We start from the raw sequence: 22,513 nt of genomic DNA on the forward strand, positions 1-22,513 counted from the left end.
ACAGAGAGACAGAGAGAGAGAGAGAGCAGCTGTAGGACAGACAGTACTGGCAGCTGAAATGTAGCTTGCTGGCGCTGAGCTGTCAGGGAGGCTGTATCTGGCTACCATGAAGCACTCGCACAGAATGGACTTCAAGCTGATCAGTGAGTAGGCAGATTAAGAAGGAACAGTGTGGCTGCTGCTCTTCTTCTACTGTATATAGTGACAATACTGTTTGATGTGTGAGGAGTCCAACATGCCTCATTATGTGAAATCAGAAGCTCCTCAATTCATAGACAATAAATGTAGCCTCATGTGTCGTGTTTACATGTTCAGCATGTAACCTGATGAACAATTTGCCCAGCCAGGTGTTCCAGGAGGACCATATAATATTCTGACTTATCTTGATGATTGTGTGTGTGTGTGTGTGTGTGTGTGTGTGTGTGTGTGTGTGTGTGTGTGTGTATATACAGTGTATATATATATATATATATATATATGCTGTGTGTGTGTGTGTGTGTGTGTGTATATACTGTATATATATATATATATGCTGTGTGTGTGTGTGTGTATATATGTGTGTGTATATATATATATATGTGTGTGTGTGTGTGTGTGTGTGTGTGTGTGTGTGTGTGTATATACGCATACACACTCTGTCAGGGTGTTGCATTATGCAATGTCAGTCAGTTGTAGATATTGATTGCAAGTAAATTTAGGAGCAAATAGTTGTCATTGTTGACGTTTTATCTGGGGAACCGTGCAATCCCGTCTGTTGGAATATCCCTCAGGTCTGGAGCAGACTAGTCGGTATGTGTTACCTTCTCTGGTGTTGCTGTCTGATTGGTGCCAAGCGCAGACTCACCATTCCTACACGTGTCTTAACTCTTACACTTGGCAGCAGTTGGTACTGGAGATGGCTCTTCCTCTCTATCTGAGTGGTTGTTGTGTAATGCTACTTGTACTGTTAGCCCTGATACATGCTGTTTTATCTTGGTCTCTTTTTACCGGTGGGAATGTCTCAAACTCCAGTAGTTTAATGTTTCCTTGCTTATTTTATTTATTTTTTAAATTTCTTGAAAGTTGGGGTCCACTGGTAAAATTCCCATGACACATTTATCAGCATGCTGCACTTACAATCAAATTTCAACTTTCTTAACTTGTTTGCCTGTCATTCCTACAATCTTATGCCAGCAAGGTAAACTGTAGGGGCTAGTAGCAAACATTTTTTTTTTTTTTTAAGATTTTAGTGAAATATATGGCAGATCAGATGTATTTTGAATTGACCAACGGATGTTAACAGAACAAATTCACATTACATTACAGTACATGATCTTTCCCATACAAAGACAGAACAAAGTACATGAACAATGTACAGCTGCATTTTTGGATTTTGCCCTTACCTTGATCAAATGTCCCCGCACAGATTTGGCACTACACAACTCGACTTTGATGTTGGTTTGTTGTGTCACATCAGGCATCTTTAAACAGTCCAACTTTTTCATCTTTACCCTGGCTGTTTCTTATCTTTACCCTGGCTGTTTTTCATCTTTACCCTGGCTGTTTTTCATCTTTACCCTGGCTGTTTTTCATCTTTACCCTGGCTGTTTTTCATCTTTACCCTGGCTGTTTTTCATCTTTACCCTGGCTGTTTCTCATCTTTACCCTGGCTGTTTTTCATCTTTACCCTGGCTGTTTTTCATCTTTACCCTGGCTGTTTTTCATCTTTACCCTGGCTGTTTCTCATCTTTACCCTGGCTGTTTTTCATCTTTACCCTGGCTGTTTCTCATCTTTACCCTGGCTGTTTTTCATCTTTACCCTGGCTGTTTCTCATCTGTGTACAAAGTGTGTGTGTGTCTGCGTGCGTGTGTATATCTACAGTATGTGAATCTTCACTGGCCTCACGATTTGATTCGATTACGATTCATCTGTCGATGATTCGATTCGATTCCACGATGCATCACGATGCATCTTGATACAGCTCAAAGTATGGCAGCTCCAAGTATCAAATCCTCAATTTTCTATATTATTACTGCACATGGCTACTTTTCATCAATTAATTCAAGCATTCAGATCAATATGAAGTCCCTTTTTTACTTAGAAAGTGCATTAAAATCTGAATGTCAACAGAAATTTAAACATAAATGATTCAACGATTAATTTGTCCTCGATTCGATTCACACGTCCGCATCTCGATGCATCGATGAAACGATTAATTTTGACACCCCTAGTCAAGAGGGAAACTCCTTACGGTAACCCAGTTGTTGTCAACAGTCTGACAGATCGATGTGTATTGCTCCTGCTGTGTGTGTGTGTGTGTGTGTGTGTGTGTGTGTGTGTGTTTCCTAAGTGTTCACTTGTTGATTTGTGTGTGTGTGAATTCATGTTGATGTGGGTATTTTGAGTACTGAATAGTTCCAGTAATGATATTTTTGCTTTGTTGTTTCATTTTTTTTTCTAAAGGGAAATTGCTTGGATGTTGTAATTAAATTTTCTGGAAAATGACTGATTTTGAAGGCAGATTTAAAACGGTTTCTGGCACAGGAGATGTAACAGTATGCTTTAATGAGTTTGGGTTCCACAATGACTATAGAATAGAATAGAATATATACTGCGATGTATGACATGATGTATGTGGTGTACTAGGCTAGGGGTTCTCGTGGGATGGGTTTTTGTTTAGTGTCAAGTGTATTTAAATCTGTATTTTGTATGATATACAGAAAACGAATAAAAAAAACTTTGAACAAAAAAAAGAATAGAATAGAACTGCATTGTCCACCGCAGGCATTCCATAACAATGCCTCTTTACCATCAGTCTCATTGTTATGGCAACGTTTCTATTGAAAAAGCACAGTAGTATTATTTTCTTGTTTATTATGAAGTTTAAAAGGCTGATTTGGTAACAGTCCGTAGACTCGGGTTGTTTGTGGTGCACCTGTTCAAGTGCCCTACATAGCCGAGAGAAGAGGTTGTCGTCAGCTCTGAATGTGTATGTGCTTGTGTGCTTGTGTGTGTGTGTGTGTGTGTGTGTGAGAGAGAGAGGCGTGCGTATACAGTATGTGCATTTGTGAAGGTGGGGGCGGTTCCGGCACGGGGAGTCTATGTTCAAGGTTCCTGTGCTTTGGCTGGTATAAATAACGTCTGATTCACCCATTCAACAACACAATCTTCAAGGTGCTGCTTGACCATGAGTCAGCTCTTGGTTTTAGGCTTGGGCCTTCCTGACATTACACCCCAGTATAACGCTATATGACGGTATAGAGAGCCAAAGTGAACGTCACTTCCTGCTTCACCACTGTACCAAAGATTTTCATCCGACATTTATTTTCCCATAGACATTTCGTAAAATGCTTATAAAAATAGTTTTACTTGTTCAAACCAAGCGGTTCAGATAGAAACAGGAGAGACCGCATAACATTTCACTCGGACCAAAATGTAAAAAAAAATGCGGGTTTAAAGAAAATATTTTTTCAATGTTGTTTTTTTTAGTTTTGGTCCAAGTGAAATGTTCACTCCCGATTCTAAATATAGCTGAACCGTTTGGTTTGACCAAGTAAAACTATTTTTATAAGCATTTTACCAAATGTCTATGGGAAAATAAATTGTGGAAGAAAATCTCTGGTACAGTGCTGAAGCAGGAAGTGACGTTCACTTTGCCTCTCTATTAGTTTCATCGGGAAGTGGGGGGAGGGGTTTGGAGTAACCAGCCAATTGTGTTCAGTGTTTATTTTCTACCTCCAAATAAGTATTCTGTTGGCTAAGATCCTGTTGTATTATGTCCTGTTGGATTCCATAGTATGCTTGACTATTAATAAGGTAAAAGAAAAATAACCTACAAATGGCGAATAAAATCCAAATACTTTTCACTATGTAAATAAGGCTGATATTCATCTTTCTCAAGCGTCACAGTCACTGCCTGTATGTATGGATCGTGACTGAGTAGGACTTTCTAGAAGAGATAAAGATCACACAGCAATCAAAGGATTCCTCTTAACAACAAAGTTGTTGTGTTGTTCCAAACACCGTACAGGATAGATTGAAAATTGGGACTGGTCTGAATATCAGTTGCAAAGCTTGAAATGTCCGTTAAAAGATCATAAAGTCATAAAACGCAGCACTCTCAAAACACTACAAACACACGCACGTCGCACACACACTTCCTGTCTCACTCTCTCCATGGCATACTATTTGTTAAAGCAGAAATGCCATTATAAAATCGTTCAAAAGGATGTTCGGCCAATCGACTCCATTCGCCTTTGCATTCAGAGCAGGATCTAACATTAGCCACACACACACACACATACACACACACACCCTCTCTCTCTCTCTCTCTCTCTCTCTCTCTCTCTCTCTCTCTCTCACACACGCACACACGCATGCATGCACACACACACACACACACACACACACACACACACACACACACACACACACACACACACACACACACACACACACACACAATTCAGCATACAGATGAGTAAACCCATGCATAAAGATCAGGGACAGTTGCTCCTGGCTCATGTTCTCGTAAATGTCTCACAGCAGGAGTGCTTCTCTGCTTCAGTGTTTCTCAAACGAGTGGTTCTACTTCTGATCCAACATTTCTCACGGGCCAACAGAACATAACAGATCACCTTATTACCTCAGTCATGGGCCAACAGAACATATGTTGTGCAGAACAGATGTTCGGCCAGGTCTGCAATTCAGGTGATCTATAGAAGGTAGCAATGGATAGGGCAATTGTTAATGAATCAGACTTTTAAAATGGAATTGTTACAGGTGTCACGTAGAATTTCAACATCAATAAATCATTACCACATTGATATTGTTGAGACATTAGTATGATCACCATAAACAGACAAGAACATCGCTTCTGCACTGCAATGTTCAATCTTGTGGGAAATGTCCTGGATTGCTTTAAAGGTCCCATATAAAATGGATTTCCCTTGCCTCTTTAGCCCTATTCGCACAGGAAGTATGTTGGCTTCATTTTTCAGTCGTGGAGGTTGCTCCTTGGACTTCTCACAATTTTTCTTTTTATCATGTCACGGGCGGCGAGTGATTTTTCTGATATATGTAGCCTAATGGTGTACTGTACCTTAGTTTTTAAATCATTCATACTGTAGGAACCTTTTTAGAACCTTTTGTCACTGCCTCAACAGGGCACTGCGGAAACTGGCAGCTTGCTCCGACTGTGTCTATCCCAGTTTAAAGGAGGAATAAATGAATGAATGAGTGAATTACACTATTATTTTGCGGCTGCTGCGTGGTGATGAAATTCATATCAGTGATTTGAGGGCTTATCTTTTTCCACTTCAAAAGGTCAGCTTGTAAAAACAGCTGAGACAGAGGGACAGATGAGGGATATTGGCCATAGGCTTGAGAAATGAAAGATTAGGACTACATAATAGATTTGGATATTATCCAAATTTACAGCGTGCTCACAAAATCTGCTTGCCATTTTCTGTGATGATATTAAACCATGTGTCATGTTTTATATTCAGTCAATTAAGCAAGGTTTTTATTCAGATCAAATCAACTGATGCCCAGGGTCCATTTGCCCAGATGGATCTTGCTATCAAATCATCTGTTTTTTACTGAGAGCCAAGGAACCATATTTATTTGTTGAGTTATGTTTATGGTATTTGCTCAGTAACATAGTGGAGTATTTCCCCCCCAACTTGATTTATAGGTCAGATATATCCTGCATAGCATCAGAATATCCATCTCATTCATGACCTCTAGTCTTTCTCTCTGTAGGGTCTTCAGTGGTACATCTAGCTGTGATAGATTGCTCACACCTGCTATTTTTGTAGTTTCCACTGTCTAGCAGGGGAAACTACAAAAAACTCCACTCTCTCCACTTATTTCTCCCTTTATCTGCCCTCACTTTTTCTCTCTCTTTTTAAGTCTTTCACTCTTGAGATATGACTTATTTTTTAACTGAATTTAATGTGTTTTTTTGGACTTACAGAACCGTGTGCTCAACATTCATTTGCTATCTGTGTGCCTGATTACATCCCTGATCTCGCTTCTTTACTCTGTCCTTATCTCCAGCTTTCTCTCCATTTCTCTCATGGGACCCATTTTCTTTCCCTCTTGTCATTTTCTTTCATTTTTTCTACAGTCTCTCCTATTTACTGTATATCAATCACACACACACACACACACACACACACACACACACACACACACACACACACACACACACACACACACAGACACACACACACACACACACACACACACACACACACACACACACACACACACACACACACACACACACACACACACAGTTCATTACAGAAGCTGTTAGTCCGGATCCACAAATCAAACTCTGCAAATAAGCGTTTGTTCCTGCAGAGCAGTTACTGCTGTTGCCATGACTACCTGTAGCACATCTCAAGGGTTACCCAGGGCATCTTGAAGTGTGTGCGTCTGTGTGTGTATTTTATATTCACGCGTGTGTGTGTGTGTGTGTGTGTGTGTGTGTGTGTGTTAGAGCAGGGCTACCCGGCCCGTCGGACTCGGAACCCGAACCCGGCCCGACTTACGGGCCGGGTTCGGACAGAAACATTGAAGTCGCGTTCGGGCTCGGGCCGGGCTCGGTCACGTAATCAGTCACTTGTTTTTGCCTTCAAATATATCTATCATCAGCTCCTGAGCTGATTTACTACGTTAATGAAAGCACCTGAAGGCATCGAATGAAACACGCCCAGACATGCACTCTGCTGCTCTGCCCGGAGTCAGCTGCGTGTCGCGGACACCGTGCAGTACTTCTTTCAGCGATGTGGGACTGTGTGGGCAGTGCACGGCACGCACGAATTAGGCTGTTTGGTGCTTTGCTTTGTACATTACGTATTAATCATTGACTGCTTTGAATTACGAGGACTGATTTTGGTTTGGGATTATATAGGGCTGTTTATAGGCTGGACAGACTCATTGAATTATGCGCTCGCTGCGCTCCGAGGGTGGAAAAAAAATCACGGAGGGGGTTCGGGCCGGGCTCGGACAGATTATCAATTGACACCTTTTGGGCCGGGCCGGGCTCGGCTAATAATGTGACGGGCTCGGTCGCGTTCGGTAAGGAAAATTCAGCCCGAGCCCAGCTCTAGTGTGTGTGTGTGTGCTCTTGTCTGTATATATACTGTACGTGCGCTTCTGTGCGTGTGACAGTTGACAATAACCAGGAGTCTAATTCCTGGTATTCCGACTAAACGAATAATCCGCTAATATTCCCGTTTCCATGCAGCCGTTCATACTCAGAATACTGTAGCGTTCCAATCAGAAGTGTGGGCTTTTCTTTTCACACGCTTCTCTGGCTAGCACACATCAGCTGATCTGGCTAGCACACATCAGCTGATCTGGCTAGCACACATCAGCTGATCTGGCTAGCACACATCATTTCTCCCTTTATCTGCCCTCACTTTTTCTCTCTCTTTTTAAGTCTTTCACTCTCGAGATATGACTTATTTTTTAACTGAATTTAATGTGTTTTTTTGGACTTACAGAACCGTGTGCTCAACATTCATTTGCTATCTGTGTGCCTGATTACATCCCTGATCTCGCTTCTTTACTCTGTCCTTATCTCCAGCTTTCTCTCCATTTCTCTCATGGGACCCATTTTCTTTCCCTCTTGTCATTTTCTTTCATTTTTTCTACAGTCTCTCCTATTTACTGTATATCAATCACACACACACACACACACACACACACACACACACACACACACACACACACACACACACACACACAGACACACACACACACACACACACACACACACACACACACACACACACACACACACACACACACACACACACACAGTTCATTACAGAAGCTGTTAGTCCGGATCCACAAATCAAACTCTGCAAATAAGCGTTTGTTCCTGCAGAGCAGTTACTGCTGTTGCCATGACTACCTGTAGCACATCTCAAGGGTTACCCAGGGCATCTTGAAGTGTGTGCGTCTGTGTGTGTATTTTATATTCACGCGTGTGTGTGTGTGTGTGTGTGTGTGTGTGTGTGTGTGTGTGTTAGAGCAGGGCTACCCGGCCCGTCGGACTCGGAACCCGAACCCGGCCCGACTTACGGGCCGGGTTCGGACAGAAACATTGAAGTCGCGTTCGGGCTCGGGCCGGGCTCGGTCACGTAATCAGTCACTTGTTTTTGCCTTCAAATATATCTATCATCAGCTCCTGAGCTGATTTACTACGTTAATGAAAGCACCTGAAGGCATCGAATGAAACACGCCCAGACATGCACTCTGCTGCTCTGCCCGGAGTCAGCTGCGTGTCGCGGACACCGTGCAGTACTTCTTTCAGCGATGTGGGACTGTGTGGGCAGTGCACGGCACGCACGAATTAGGCTGTTTGGTGCTTTGCTTTGTACATTACGTATTAATCATTGACTGCTTTGAATTACGAGGACTGATTTTGGTTTGGGATTATATAGGGCTGTTTATAGGCTGGACAGACTCATTGAATTATGCGCTCGCTGCGCTCCGAGGGTGGAAAAAAAATCAGGGAGGGGGTTCGGGCCGGGCTCGGACAGATTATCAATTGACACCTGTCGGGCCGGGCCGGGCTCGGCTAATAATGTGACGGGCTCGGTCGGGTTCGGTAAGGAAAATTCAGCCCGAGCCCAGCTCTAGTGTGTGTGTGTGTGCTCTTGTCTGTATATATACTGTACGTGCGCTTCTGTGCGTGTGACAGTTGACAATAACCAGGAGTCTAATTCCTGGTATTCCGACTAAACGAATAATCCGCTAATATTCCCGTTTCCATGCAGCCGTTCATACTCAGAATACTGTAGCGTTCCAATCAGAAGTGTGGGCTTTTCTTTTCACACGCTTCTCTGGCTAGCACACATCAGCTGATCTGGCTAGCACACATCAGCTGATCTGGCTAGCACACATCAGCTGATCTGGCTAGCACACATCAGCTGATCTGGCTAGCACACATCAGCTGACCGCAAACAGGAAAGATGCCCGTGTCACACAAACTGCCGTAAAACACCCTGATTGAGACGGATATTCCGAATGCGCTGTATACTATACATGTCATGTGTCCCCCTTCCCCGCAATTTTATCCCATTTTTTCTCCCCAATTGTACTTCGCCAATTATTCCCCCTGCTGCCCCGGTCGCTGCTGCACCCTCTGCCGATCTGGGGAGAGCCGAGACTAGCACCATGCTTCCTCCGAGACATGAGCAGTAGCCAGCCGCTTCTTTTCACCTGACAGCTGGAGCTTCACCGGTAGGACGTAGCACATAGGAGGATCACGCTATTCCAACCATTTCCCTTCCACTCTGAACAGGCGCCCCGACCCAAAGGATGCTCCTAAACCCAGAATAATATCAGCATATCTCTATGTCTTAATCGGAAAATGCTAAATTCGGGAAAAACGCCAAATTCTGAAAATCCAACCCTCAATATACTGTTTACATGAGCCTTATCAAATTCAGAATATTATCATTTTCGCAATAATAGTGTAATATTGTGTGCATGTAAAGTAGTCAATCTTTTTTTGTGTGCTTCTCCCTGCTTAAGTCCCTAGTCCACCAAATGGACGAAAAAATTGAGACAAAAAATGAATTAGAATCACAAACTTTTCTTATTTACAAGCAAATAGAGTAATTGTACAGGACATTGTAGTAACTTGTCACTACTACAACTATCTGATGAGAGAAATGTGCACCGATCCAAAATGACCACTGTACTTCTAATCTATTAATGGTAAACGAATTGGGGAGTTTTGTGGAATATAGAGACAGGGAGAGAGGGAGGGGGGCCAGAGAACCGGCCTTGTTTCACTCTTAAAGTCGAGGTGAACCCGTTCGTCACGTGCATCTGAGTCCGTTTCAGACTGAAAACAAATTGAGAGGCGGACCATACGGTGTCGATGATTTGATTTGACAATTCTGTCGACTGGCTTTGGCATTGGTCAATCATGGCGTGTTCCACCCCCAAATCCAGTGGGATTCAGCGTGTTGTCGTGCTACGCGAGTGGGATCCGCAGAGTACCAGGCAGCCAGCTGCTTCGTGCGGAGCCAGCAGACAATCCGATGCATGGGTGCTGCCCGCCCGCCTGGAATCTCCGAGGGGCGACCCCTGACTACCACGCTCTCAAGCACGCGCCATTCACGCTATTTCTGTAAATACGATATTCCTGGAATGTTACATTTCTTTGCATTCTTAGAGATTATAGTTTTTGTTTTTTGTTCATGTTTCATACAATTGGCCAAGCTAGTACGGTAGTTAGTTTATGGGATAGGAATTCTGCCAGATGACAGGCACTAGGCGCCATTTTCTACTTCATTTGGAAGAGAAAATTATCCTGAAATGAAGGTTTGATTTGATTGCATGTCGTGATATTATTGGTTGAAATGGGGTAGAAATATGATAGTACTAGGTGACGTCAGCAAACTGTAGATTGAAATCTTGATAAATGAACCTTTGATGTGAAAAAGTGTGGAAAAACTAAAGAAATTAGATGTTTGTGATTTTTTTTGGCATACATTATTAAATAGGTGCACTGCCAGTGTTGGGCAGTAGCTTGCTACAAGTAGCGAAGCTACATAGCTTAACTACATTTCTCAGTAGCTTGGTGGTAGCTTCACTACTTTTGAACCAAGTAGCTTTTTCAGTAGCTAAGCTATTTATAGACCCAAGTAGCTTGTAGCTTCCCGCAAAAGCTACAAGCTACTCGCCAGAGAAAATCCATGAGCAAAGCACGCAGTGGAGATTTCTGCTGTGGTTTGGATTAACTCATTGAGTGCCATGGACGAACATGTTCGTCAATTGGTTTAGTAACGTAGAGTGCCAAGGACGAACATGTTCGTCAATTGCGTTTTTTGACGGTGGGACGTGGATCAAAGAATCAGGCATCTCCTGTACAAATATCGGAGCTATTGAAGGTGTATAACCTATTTTACGGACTCATTAGGTGGCGACAGTGCTCTCCAGATTACAGAAAGGTCCCGCAAACTGCAGCAAAAAGCCGTGATCAAAGAGAAGCCGATGCATGCTGCAGCCAGAGCCATATAGATTGCTCTGTCTGCAGCTGACGTCGGGCTGCGAACATCAGTCAATCCGCGCACACAACTGAGCTCCTCTGCCTCTGTCTGTCTGTCTGCATATAGTTTCTCCACACGATTACCCGCCAGAAAGGCAGCACCCGACGCCGAAGGGCCAAACCTATCCCTGCAGTCCCGTTTGGCATTTCCTTGTCGCGCTGGGAGACGGCCGGGAGCCGCCCGGCGCAAAAACGGAGGCTCCGAAAATAGACTGGGTGCGTGTGGGGAGGAGTTTGCAGCTGAGGCGGGGAGAGGGGGGTGGGGCACGCAGGCTCCACAGAACTACACCACGTCACTACATCAGAAAATATTAGCTAGCATCAGTGAATGTGCTTGAAATGCTGCATTTCACAAAAGGCTGAATATCTCAGCTTAAAATTTGAAAACTGTCTTTTTGCTCAAAACAGCCTATCTTCTCCGGCTCATAACTAAAGAACGGAAAATGGGATCAATAAACTTTTTTTTGCAGATGATAGAAGAGAGTCTCCTCGTTCTTTGTGCATGTTCGGTGTTTACATAGTAATATCACACAATATTCTGTGGGCCTCGAGAAATCACTGAAAACGCTCTGAAACTCTGGCACTGGGAGCTTCCGTTCTCCAAAAGTGGCTGGCACTCAATTAGTTAAACAGGAGGAGACATTGCATATGTCAAGTGTGCCTGTGTAGCCAATAAAGCACTTCCAGTTCCATTATGACAGACAACAAGTGTTGTTGTCTCATCCTTGCTTTTTAGCATCCTTGCCTCTCTTGCAGCAAGACCCGGCACTACTCTGCCTCTGATTGGGTTGGGTTTAGGCAATGAAGACTGGGTAGGGCAAAATATGTCATGTGCTGGCGAAGTCACATCAGCAACAAACTTTGAAAGATGGCAGAGCCAGAGGGAGCCACAATTTCAGGTTTTATTGTCTGTTTTTGAATATTGTGCCAGTGAGAGTTTCAGTGTCTTTTATAATATAATAAACAATCAAAATGCGATTTTTTTTGTTGCCTGCCTATTTGTTTGGTGGAAAGTTGTTCTTTGACATGAAGTTGATTCAATGTGAGAAAAAAATAGCTTTGATGTAGCAAGCTGCTTTTGCCATGTTGCTCGTAGCTTAGCTTGCTACATTTCTCTGGGGATAGCTTCAATGTAGTTTAGCTATATTTAATCGAGAGTAACTGATAGCTTAGCTTACTACATTTTCCAAGTAGCTTGCCCATCACTGTGCACTGCATACCCAGGTATTTGAGCGAAAAGAAAAGTCATTTTTGGGTTCAGCTCGACTTTAAGGGCTTTTCACAATACATGCTCTTAGCCCGGGGGGCTATGCCCTGGGCTAAGTTAGCCTGGGGCTATCTTAGCCCCTTTTCACACACGCATTGTTAACCCAGCTTAACCTACAACCAGGGCTATGCGATTCACATTGTTTCCTTTGCACAGTCTCTGGCCCCGTTTCACACTGGCAACTTTTAGCCCTGTGTTTAGATGGAAAGTCTAGGCTAACCCTGCTCCAGAGCAGGGCCAGCTAGCCGGGGCTGAAGTCGGGGTTAGTCCACTTTGGAGTGCAGGGCCAGGATTGTGCAAGTGTGAAAGCTTTCTTAGCCCTGGGCTAACAGCTTTCTTAGCCCTGGGCTAACAGCTTTCTTAGCCCTGGGCTAACAGCTTTCTTAGCCCTGGGCTAACAGCTTTCTTAGCCCTGGGCTAACAGCTGTCTTAGCCCTGGGCTAACAGCTTTCTTAGCCCTGGGCTAACAGCTTTCTTAGCCCCAGGCTAAGAGACTGACTTAACCCTGGCTAAGTGTAGTGTGAAAAGCCCTTTAGTTGTTCATCACACAGCAACTGTGACTGGTGTTTTTCTATAGCCTACAGCTATGGATGCACTGATACTGATACTGCAGAAATTCCCAAGGTCTCCAAATCCAGTACAAAGAGCTTGGTTCCTCTTTGTGCAAAGAGCAAGGACAACTTTATGATTTCCAACGTCACACTGTCCAACAGAAGAGTGTGTGTCTGGTTGGGTTTGTATGTGTGTACAGCTCATATACTGTATATATATTCTTGTCATCATGTCGTGTGTGTGTGTGTGTGAGAGAGAGAGAGAGAGAGAGAGAGAGAGAGAGAGAGAGAGAGAGAGAAGAGAGAGAGAATATGTTTATGCGTGTGCACATTAGTTTGCATGGCATGCGTCCAGGCAATGTACAGTATGTCTACCTCTCTTTTGTGTGTGTGTGTGTCTGTCTGTCTGTCTGTCTGTCTGTCTGTGTGTGTGTGTGTGTGTGTGAACAGACTACTAATGGAGCAGATGAAATTTAAACAGGGGAACTGGCTGATGATCAATGCTGTTTACTTTCAGAGGGTGATGTGTGCAGACTTAACTTGGCGGGCCGGGCTGGAGCCAGGCTGGGGTCAGGCTGGAGCCAGGCTGGGGTCAGGCTGGAGCCAGGCTGGGGTCAGGCTGGAGCCAGGCTGGGGTCAGGCTGGACCCAGGCTGGGGTCAGGCTGGAGCCAGGCTGGGGTCAGGCTGGGGTCAGGCTGGAGTCAGGCTGGGGTCAGGCTGGAGCCAGGCTGGGGTCAGGCTGGGGTCGGGCTGGGGTCAGGCTGGAGCCAGGCTGGAGTCAGGCTGGAGCCAGGCTGGGGTCAGGCTGGAGCCAGGCTGGGGTCAGGCTGGGGTCAGGCTGGAGCCAGGCTGGGGTCAGGCTGGAGCCAGGCTGGGGTCAGGCTGGGGTCAGGCTGGAGCCAGGCTGAGGTCAGGCTGGGGTCAGGCTGGGGTCAGGCTGGAGCCAGGCTGGGGTCAGGCTGAGGTCGGGCTGGGGTCAGGCTGGGGTCAGGCTGAGGTCAGGCTGGGGTCAGGCTGGGGTCGGGCTGGAGCCAGGCTGGGGTCAGGCTGGAGCCAGGCTGGGGTGTACTCTCTCTGGGAATGAGGGGATTGGACGGGTCTGTGTAAACCCCCAGAGGAGAAAACATGACACTTTCTCCCTCTCATCTCTTTCCTTCCTGCTCTCCTTCCCTCCGTCTCTCTCCAGACCATCAGCTGTTTAACCCATTGATACCTGATGCAGCATTTGCGTGTATATATCCCTCATTTGTGTGCGTATCCCTTTAAGACCGCGAACCGCGTTAACGCGGTTCGCGGTCTTAAAGGGATACACACACAAATGCTGCATCAGGTATCAATGGGTTAACAGTGCAGCCAACATTCTCTATCTCTCCCCCCCCCCCCCTCTCTCTCTCTCCCCCTCTCCATCTAGAACAGTGGGGCTCAACCTTCTTTGGCTTTTCCCTGATTTTTGAATCCAAGTAGTACCCCCCTTTACAACATTTTCTACAACATGTTGCTTAGAAAACTGCAGGAGAGACAAAACTACAGCATAATATGAATGATAAGCCACCTTTTGAAGAATAGAACATTACAAAATAAGAAATGGAGGGAAAGAGTTGCAATTAGTGCCTCCTGAGCACATTTATTTTATTAATTTGTTTTCACGATTCTTACATTTCTCCATTTACCCCTATCTCTCCAGTACCCCCTGTCCGCCTGTAGTACCTCCACATACCCCTAGGGGTACTTGTACCCCAGTTTGGGAACCACTGTTTACTAAAATATCAGCTGGATAGCAATACAGCTAGCAGCATCTCCCTGTCTCTGAAGGAAATTAGCATCAGTCAAGTAAAACGTTTTAACTCTTTCTCTCCCTCTCTCTCCCTCCCTCCCTCCCTCTCGCTCTCCCTCTCCCTCTCTCTCTCCCTCCCTCCCTCTCTCTCGCTTTCCCTTCACCCCCCCCCCTCTCTCTATCTCCATGCAGAGCGTCAGCTGGCTAACAGTATGGCCAGCAGCTCCCTTCCTCCCAGCATCAGTGGGATCAGTAAGGAGCTGTCCGAGCTGCGCCACCTAGTCCAGTTCCCAGAGGAGATCGCCTGTATCCTCACCGAGCAGGAACAGCGGCTCTACCAGCGGGTGGGAGGAACACACAAGCACACGCACGCGCACACACACACGCACGCACGCACAGAGTCATGTTGCTATCCACGTAGGCTGAAACAATATGGAACTTTATATTATTAGTGATTTTGAACTAGACTGGTTGTAGTCTGCAGCAATATCTGTGCGAATGTACCGTTACTGGTGGAGGCGCACCATGCAGATAACGTTATTGCTCCTTCCTGAGTTGTTATCACGCAATAGATACATTTTCTAAGTAAACTAGGTCACTCTAGGAGGACAGCAACTAACGGTAACACCATATTAAACCACATGACGACATGTTAGCAAATAGTTGATGCGAAATACACTCATTACATAGGCTATAATAAAAAGATTCTTAGCATCAAACAAAAATCTATTCTTGTCCGCCATGTTTTCTGCATAATGACGTCAAGTCGGCAACTCGTGTACCAAAATTCTCACAGAGTTGCCGACTTGTTGTTCCGACTTGAGTGGCCGCTCACGTGAATTTTTCCTCTGGGAATCAAAATTTTTCCAATGACTCCGACAGCACATGAACGCACCATAACTATAACGTTACTGCTAACAGTTTGATGCCCGGGCTGCACACGTTGTTTGACTGTAATGTCCAGTGTGGCACCATGTTGTTCACGTAGCGACTCTCCCCTCCTTTGAGCATCCATGCTCTGCTCTCACTGCAACTCCTGTCCGACTGGAAGCTGGCAGCTAAACTCTGGATAGAAACCGTGTATTTGTATATTGTAACGATTTTGTCTCGCAGACTCACACCAAGGGCCACACCGCACACTGTCAGGATAGGAGGGTGTGTTCAGCCCCGACAACACGTAGCAAAATGTTTCTTTAAACGGAAACATGAGCGTTCAACCGGGGAACCGTAGCAAAACTGTGCACACCGATTTCATAGTTGAACACCCCTCGGTTGATCCCTGTAACATGAATAGGCTAAACCAGGGGTGCCCAAATTCTTTCCCCCATGAAGGGCCAAAACTCAATCTGGGTGGAGGGCCGAGGGCCAAAAATAAACGTTGTGGAATTACATTAAAATGTATTGTGTTTTATAGAAAATTAACATTCTAAATCTAAAATAACATTTCAATATAATAATCTACTTTTTATCTGTTTGGTAATTGTAATAATTTGCAATTGGTTATATATATTTAAAAAAAAACATCTGCATTTGTGGGGAGCTTAAACATTTAATCAGTAAACACCCAGTTAAAAACAGTTGTATTTTCCACCTTTGTAATCAAGAGAGAAATTTGACTTAATTCACAACTTGAAAAATCCTCAAGGTACTTTGAAAATCAGCTTTATTGTCCATCTTTTGTAAACAATTTGCCATGACAATTTGCAGGGATGCAATCTCAGGACTGAACACAGTATCCGCAGCCACATTCAGACACTGTTTCACAAAGTCAGTCACCACATGAAAAAGCTCGTCCACCCTTTGCAATCAGTGCAGATATCTGATAACTTGCCAGAGTTGCATTCTGGATTTAAAAAAATCGGGACCAATTTTTTTTTTTTTTTTTTTTTTTTTTTTAATCCGTGGCGGGCCAAAACAAACAGAGCGCGGGCCAAACTTGGCCCGCGGGCCCCAAATTGGGCACCACTGGGCTAAACAATGGACCCGCTCACAACAATAAAAGTGCTCAGAGTGAGAAAAACAACAACAAATGTGCGAAGCCTCATATTCTAAGCCAATAGATAACGTAGCTTTACTGCTTCACCGAAGAAATCTAGAAAAAGTCAATATAGAGAAATGTGTGAAAAAGACACAAGATAAGATGAGCAGATCTGGGGCAGCGCTTTGAGCGCAAGACAAATTCTCAAACCAGGTGACGACTGGACACAGAGACACATGCTGACATACAGTTATATGTAGTATGTTATTGTGTCATTGGGGGTTGGGCACAGTATTTCATGAGAGTTTAGGAAGGGTGAGAGCAAAAAACAAGGGAGAACAAGTAGAGATGCTGCGATCGAGATTTTTCAATTCCGATCCGATTTCGATATTTTAGCTCAAAACCGATCCGATTCCGATCAAATTTCGATACCCGATTCGATACCGATTTCGATCCGATACCGATACAGCACATATTTAAGTCTCTCTATGCTGTCTGATAGCTAGCAGGCAACAAACATTTTTAGGGTTAGGTATGTATGTGTGTGCTTTGGTAATATAGTATGTAAACGATTTAGTTCATCTAATTCATTTGATGTAAAACTAAAACATAACAATCAAATTAGGGCTGGGCGAGATGGATGATTTAATATTCCATAGTTCTGACCTAAGCAAATCTGACATCACTATTGTGATATAATATTTTTTTTAGTAAAGTGTATCACTCAATAGTCAATACAAAAAATAATGGCTTTTATAGAACCGAAAGCCTAGCTGCTTAGTCTGCAGATAAAACATAAAAAATTACATTTAGACTCTTATTGGCATGACGGCAACATATAAGCGGTCTGAATTTTGCATGGGGCCAGTTCTATAGTGAGGCATGGAAAGCCTCACTATACGCCATCATATCTGTGTCGTTTCACTTTTGACTGAAAAATGATGCCTGTAGTCTAGATTAAAGAAAATACATGTATGTGATGTTGACAATTATGTAGGTTATGTGCGCATTCGTTTTCCTTATAGATCATGAGTGCTCCGCAGCTAGCTACGTTAGCTTGCATGTAACGTTTAGCGTTAGTTGATTTTGGAGACACAAACCCTGGACGTTTCATTTTGAGTAGGCTAATGCATGAGGTTCTCTATGGTTTACGCCAGCTCTGGGAGTATGAAATGCTTTAAATGCGGGGGTTTTGGTCACAACAAGCTTGTGGAGCGCTGCCCTGCAACTAGATAGCCTAACCAGCTAGCTAACGTTAGCCATCATCACAACAGTTAACGTTAACGCCAAAACAAATCCGCTGCCTCATCCCCACGTTTGGTTTAGCGTAACGCCAGCTCAGACTTTCCCCTAATCTCAGAAACCTTGCGCGACATGTATTGCAAATTGCAATAGTGGTTGTTTTGTTATAATTTGAAACTGTCAAACTGGTGCGGACGCGTGATTTCGAATCGCACATAGGTTAAGGACGGGTGTGTCTGACGTTTTGGCCCTGGCCATCCTAGGCTCAACGCAGCCTCTGTGCTGCTGCTGCTGCTGCTGCTGCATGCTGGATAGAAATCCTGGAGCGGAGTAATGGAATGGAGTGCTTATATCGGAGCCTTGGATCGGTCATTTTCGCTGGAATCCGATCCGATCCGATCCATGTTTTTTGGCTGATATCGCGCCGATATCCGATCACATGATCGGATCGCAGCATCTCTAAGAACAAGTGGAATTTGGTTCTGTTCCAGCAGTAATCTCACAGTCTTCTATGCTCAGTCGTTCAGGTGTGAGAGCAAAATTAGCACAGGTCCTCTATTCAGTGTAATAAGAAATACTCTGGTAAAAAAGAAAGTAGTTCAAAAGAGTTCGACAGGTCTTCTGAGAGCATAGACGACAACACACACTCTTTCCCCATAAATAGATCTATTTATCCATCCTTGCGTCCATATCTCCATCTACAGGTCTTTCCCCTGGACTACCTCTGTTTCCTCACCCGCGACCTGGGCAGTCCCGAGTGTCAAACCAAACGCCACCCCAACCTCAAGGCCTCCCTGTCGGCGCCCGCCATGCCTACCCAGAGTGCACAGCGAAGCAATGCCGTGGAGGACCTGGTGGCGCGCTTCAACGAGGTGAGGAGAAATCCACTCCCACAACGGGCTTTTAGTCACATTTCATTTGATTTACTTGAATGTGATTCAACTACCGGTGGTGAGACATTACACCATTCAGCAGGACTTGATTCACTGAAGAAGATTTCCCAAACGGTTGGATTTCATGTAGTTTAATCCAGTCTGATTTGACAGGATTGGACAAGGGCACTGGAAGTGGCGGTGCTTAGGGTGCTGCAGCACCCTCTGCTGTTTTGTATTAGAATTGAAATGTCAATATAAATTATATATATATATATATATATATATATATATATATATATATAATTAAAATGTGTTTTATACTGCGATATTTAGGGTTTAGTTGAAGACTATGAGCGAAGCAAAGAGGGTGGAGATGTTACTTTTGATGTTTGGTTTCTTAATAATAATAAGTTCAGTGTTTCTGCCTGTGTTATGACCTAAAGGGAGAGCAGGTGGTGACATGAAAGTGAGTGAGAAAAGGAGAAAATACTGAATAATGACATCACAACAGTATAATCCTAATGTTAATTTAAAATGAGATATTCCTCTAAATATGGCTAAAAAACATCTAAACGTCCAAAAACCCTACCTTGCAGCACCCCCTACTTAATAAGCGTTCCAGCGTCCCTGGGCTTGGATGAGATTCAGTCAATTCACGTCAACTTCCATGCAGAAACTTTGCGTGTCGAGTGTCGAGGAGTTGCCAAAGACCTCTGATTCTGCTTAATGTTAAGTGAAAACCATCACGGGGCAGGGACAAAGTTGTTGCTTTTTGAACATGGCATTAATCACATGTTTTCCCCCTTGCTGGTGCGCGGTGGGGACGCCCGGGCGGGTTCTGGGAGGAGGTCGAGGGACACTTCTCCTGTACACATACAGTTGTTACAAAGAAATCAACTTGTTGAGCCAATGGCGACGATGGGTAGTATTACCTTCAGCTTGGTGGGAGATGAAGCTAAATTAAGAGGGTAACATCGTTGGCAATAAGGAACCGAAATATATTGAGGGGGAAAAAGGTTACTCCTTATTTGGTGACTATATGCCATTACCATTTGAACTGTCCTTTTAAATGTACCCTCTATATCAGAGGTTCTCAAATGTTTTTCAGCCAAGGACCCCTTACAAGATAGAAAATATACCGGGGACCCCCTCATTCTGATTTGTGATTTTGGGCTAAGCTTAATTGTTTCCACGGTAACGTGCTCGACTTTTAATTTGATAGGTTTGTTATTAGAATGTAATCCATGAACCATTTTAGATTTAAAGCATAAACTATTTTCGTTGAACTATGAAGATTTTGCAAAAAAATATATATATATTTTTTTACATTACATTTACATTACGTCATTTAGCAGACGCTTTTGTTTTGTCCAAAGCGACTTACAATATCACAATTTGTCAACAGTACAGAAAACCACTATGCAACACAATCAATGACAGCCAAGATATTTTGATAGACTAGCACCATGTAGGAAGTAGTTTGAGAAGGAATAAGTAACATGTAGCATTTTTTTTACCTGAAAACTTTTCGCGGACCCCCTGGCAAAGTGCCACGGACCCCTGGGGGTCCGCGGACCCCCATTTGAGAACCACTGCTCTATATGACATAATCTAAGGCAGTGGTTCTCAGCCTGGGGGTCTGGACTCCCCAGGGGTCCTAAGATAATTTGGGGGCATCACAAGATGATTTGTGGGATAGGGGAAAACATCATATACTGTATATACATAAATCTACCATACAAATGTATTATTATGTTGTTTCAATTATTCTCTCATCTTTTTGTGTGTGTGAGATACTAAGTCGTTCTCAGCCTCCAGGCCTCCTCTGATCAAATGAAAGGAGCTGGAAAAAGCTGTTCACTGAGCTGTGTGACGGCATCTGAAGGGTCATGAGCCAAAAAGGCTGAGAAACACTGATCTAAGAGACGGCTCAATTATCATTTCATGTTTAACTGAAAGGTTTCTGAAAGGCGGAGCAATAATTGTGTTTTCCTTCAGCTGGATTGACCCTGCTGTATACTGTATTTGGTATGCTAGTCATACTAGCTTATCAGCTCATAACGTAAGCACACACTGTATACCATGTACACAAGCACACACACACACACACACACACACACACACACACACACACACACACACACACACACACACACACACACACACACTTCCCAGAGTTGTGTTATTTGGCTTTAGTTGCACTCCCCTACTTCGTGTCTTTTATGCTGAGTGACTTCGAGGATAAACAATCAGAATACTGCACTGCTGAGAGAGAGAGAGAGAGAGAGAGAGAGAGAGAGAGAGAGAGAGAGAGAGAGATTGATTGGGAATGATGTCATGTTTAAGTTGCATGCCTTTAACCTCAGCTGGTTTTCATTTAAGTCAGTGAGAGGGGAGACACACACACACACACACAAAATATACGCATATATATAAAACAAAAGAAGGTACCACCGCACACTGAAGTATAGCTTTACTGTGATTTATTCAGCAAACAACGCGTTTCGCTGTAGCAGCTTCATCAGGTTTGCTATGAAGCTGCTACAGCGAAACGCGTTGTTTGCTGAATAAATCACAGTAAAGCTATACTTCAGTGTGCGGTGGTACCTTCTTTTGTTTTGTGCCTTTGTACCTGCAACCTACCAGCACCTGATCGTTCCACTGGCTGTGCGTGGGGACTCTCCTTTCTCTTCATATGTATATATATATTTGACCAAATGTGCATTTTAGCCATATATGGAGATAATGGACCCAGAGTCCAATGACAACAGTAATTCCCCATGGGAAGACACTGACAAAGCCCCGAAGTGGTTTCCTATCTCCGATGCCTCAGACAGTGACTGTCCACAGAAGACATTATGAAGATAATCGCTAACTGAAATCTCTGGGCAAAATTACAACATCCACTGTATTTTAGAAGTATTAAATGATTAACTTAACGCAGGGATTTGTTTTGTTTACAAAATGGACATACACCATTTTGTAAATGCAGTCTTCAAATTCAATTTGGCCAAAGATATCTGTGCTCAGATCTGATCCTGAGCCTCTTATGGGAGTGGAGGAGCGTACAGTTGAAAGGACAGGATGACGAGAGGCAGAGATGGGAAAAGTACACACATTCTTTACTTAAATTACAGTTACTTGTGTAAAAAGAAATACCCTGGAAAAAGTAGAAGTACTAGTAAAAAAGAAAAGTACAGCCTCTGAAATGTAATAAAGTATAAAAGTCAAAAGTATTTCTACCGGCTGTTTCTGTAATATAATTTGAAGATGACTACATTTAAGGGATCCCCTCCAAACATGTTTTAAGATGTTTAAAGACTATACTTTGATTAATAATTTGTGTGACATGGTTTTTCCACAAAAAAAGTGCACATAATTCGTGAAAGCTGGGTGAGCAGGAGATGAGACAGACAGACAAACAAACAGTCTGTCAGGCTGTCATGCATTAAAACTAAAGTAACTAGCCTGTTCTGAAAATGTAAGGAATAGAAACTAGGAAGTAGAGATATTTGTGTTAAAATGTAAGGAGTAAAAGTAAAAAGTTGTCAGAAAAATAAATACTCTGTAAAGTACAGTACAGATACCTGAAAGTCCTACTTAAGTAAAGTAACAAAGTATTTGCACTTAGTTACTTCCCATCTGTGGGGAGTGGGTTGGGGGGGGGGAAGGGGGCCGAGCGGACTGGGGGCCCGTGTTGTTTAGCTCTGACGGGCACAGTATGTGCTCATGTGTTGAGTTTGTAATAGTTCCCCGTCAGCC

The 22,513-nt window shown here is 43.8% G+C and overlaps 1 protein-coding gene across 1 annotated transcript in view; it reads left to right on the forward strand.

Moving 5' to 3' along the window:
* plce1 (phospholipase C, epsilon 1) overlaps nt 1-22,513 on the forward strand; it is a gene marked incomplete at both ends in the record, with an annotated part of 180,365 nt that overhangs the window by 70,210 nt on the left and 87,642 nt on the right. The window contains 2 exons of the mRNA XM_083635075.1: nt 14,849-15,000; nt 18,581-18,748. Coding sequence (XP_083491201.1) covers nt 14,849-15,000; nt 18,581-18,748 — 320 coding nt within the window. The remainder of the gene's footprint in view (nt 1-14,848; nt 15,001-18,580; nt 18,749-22,513) is intronic.

This window comes from Poromitra crassiceps (genome assembly GCF_964638095.1).
Source record: "Poromitra crassiceps genome assembly, chromosome: 4".
Taxonomy (NCBI): domain Eukaryota; kingdom Metazoa; phylum Chordata; class Actinopteri; order Beryciformes; family Melamphaidae; genus Poromitra; species Poromitra crassiceps.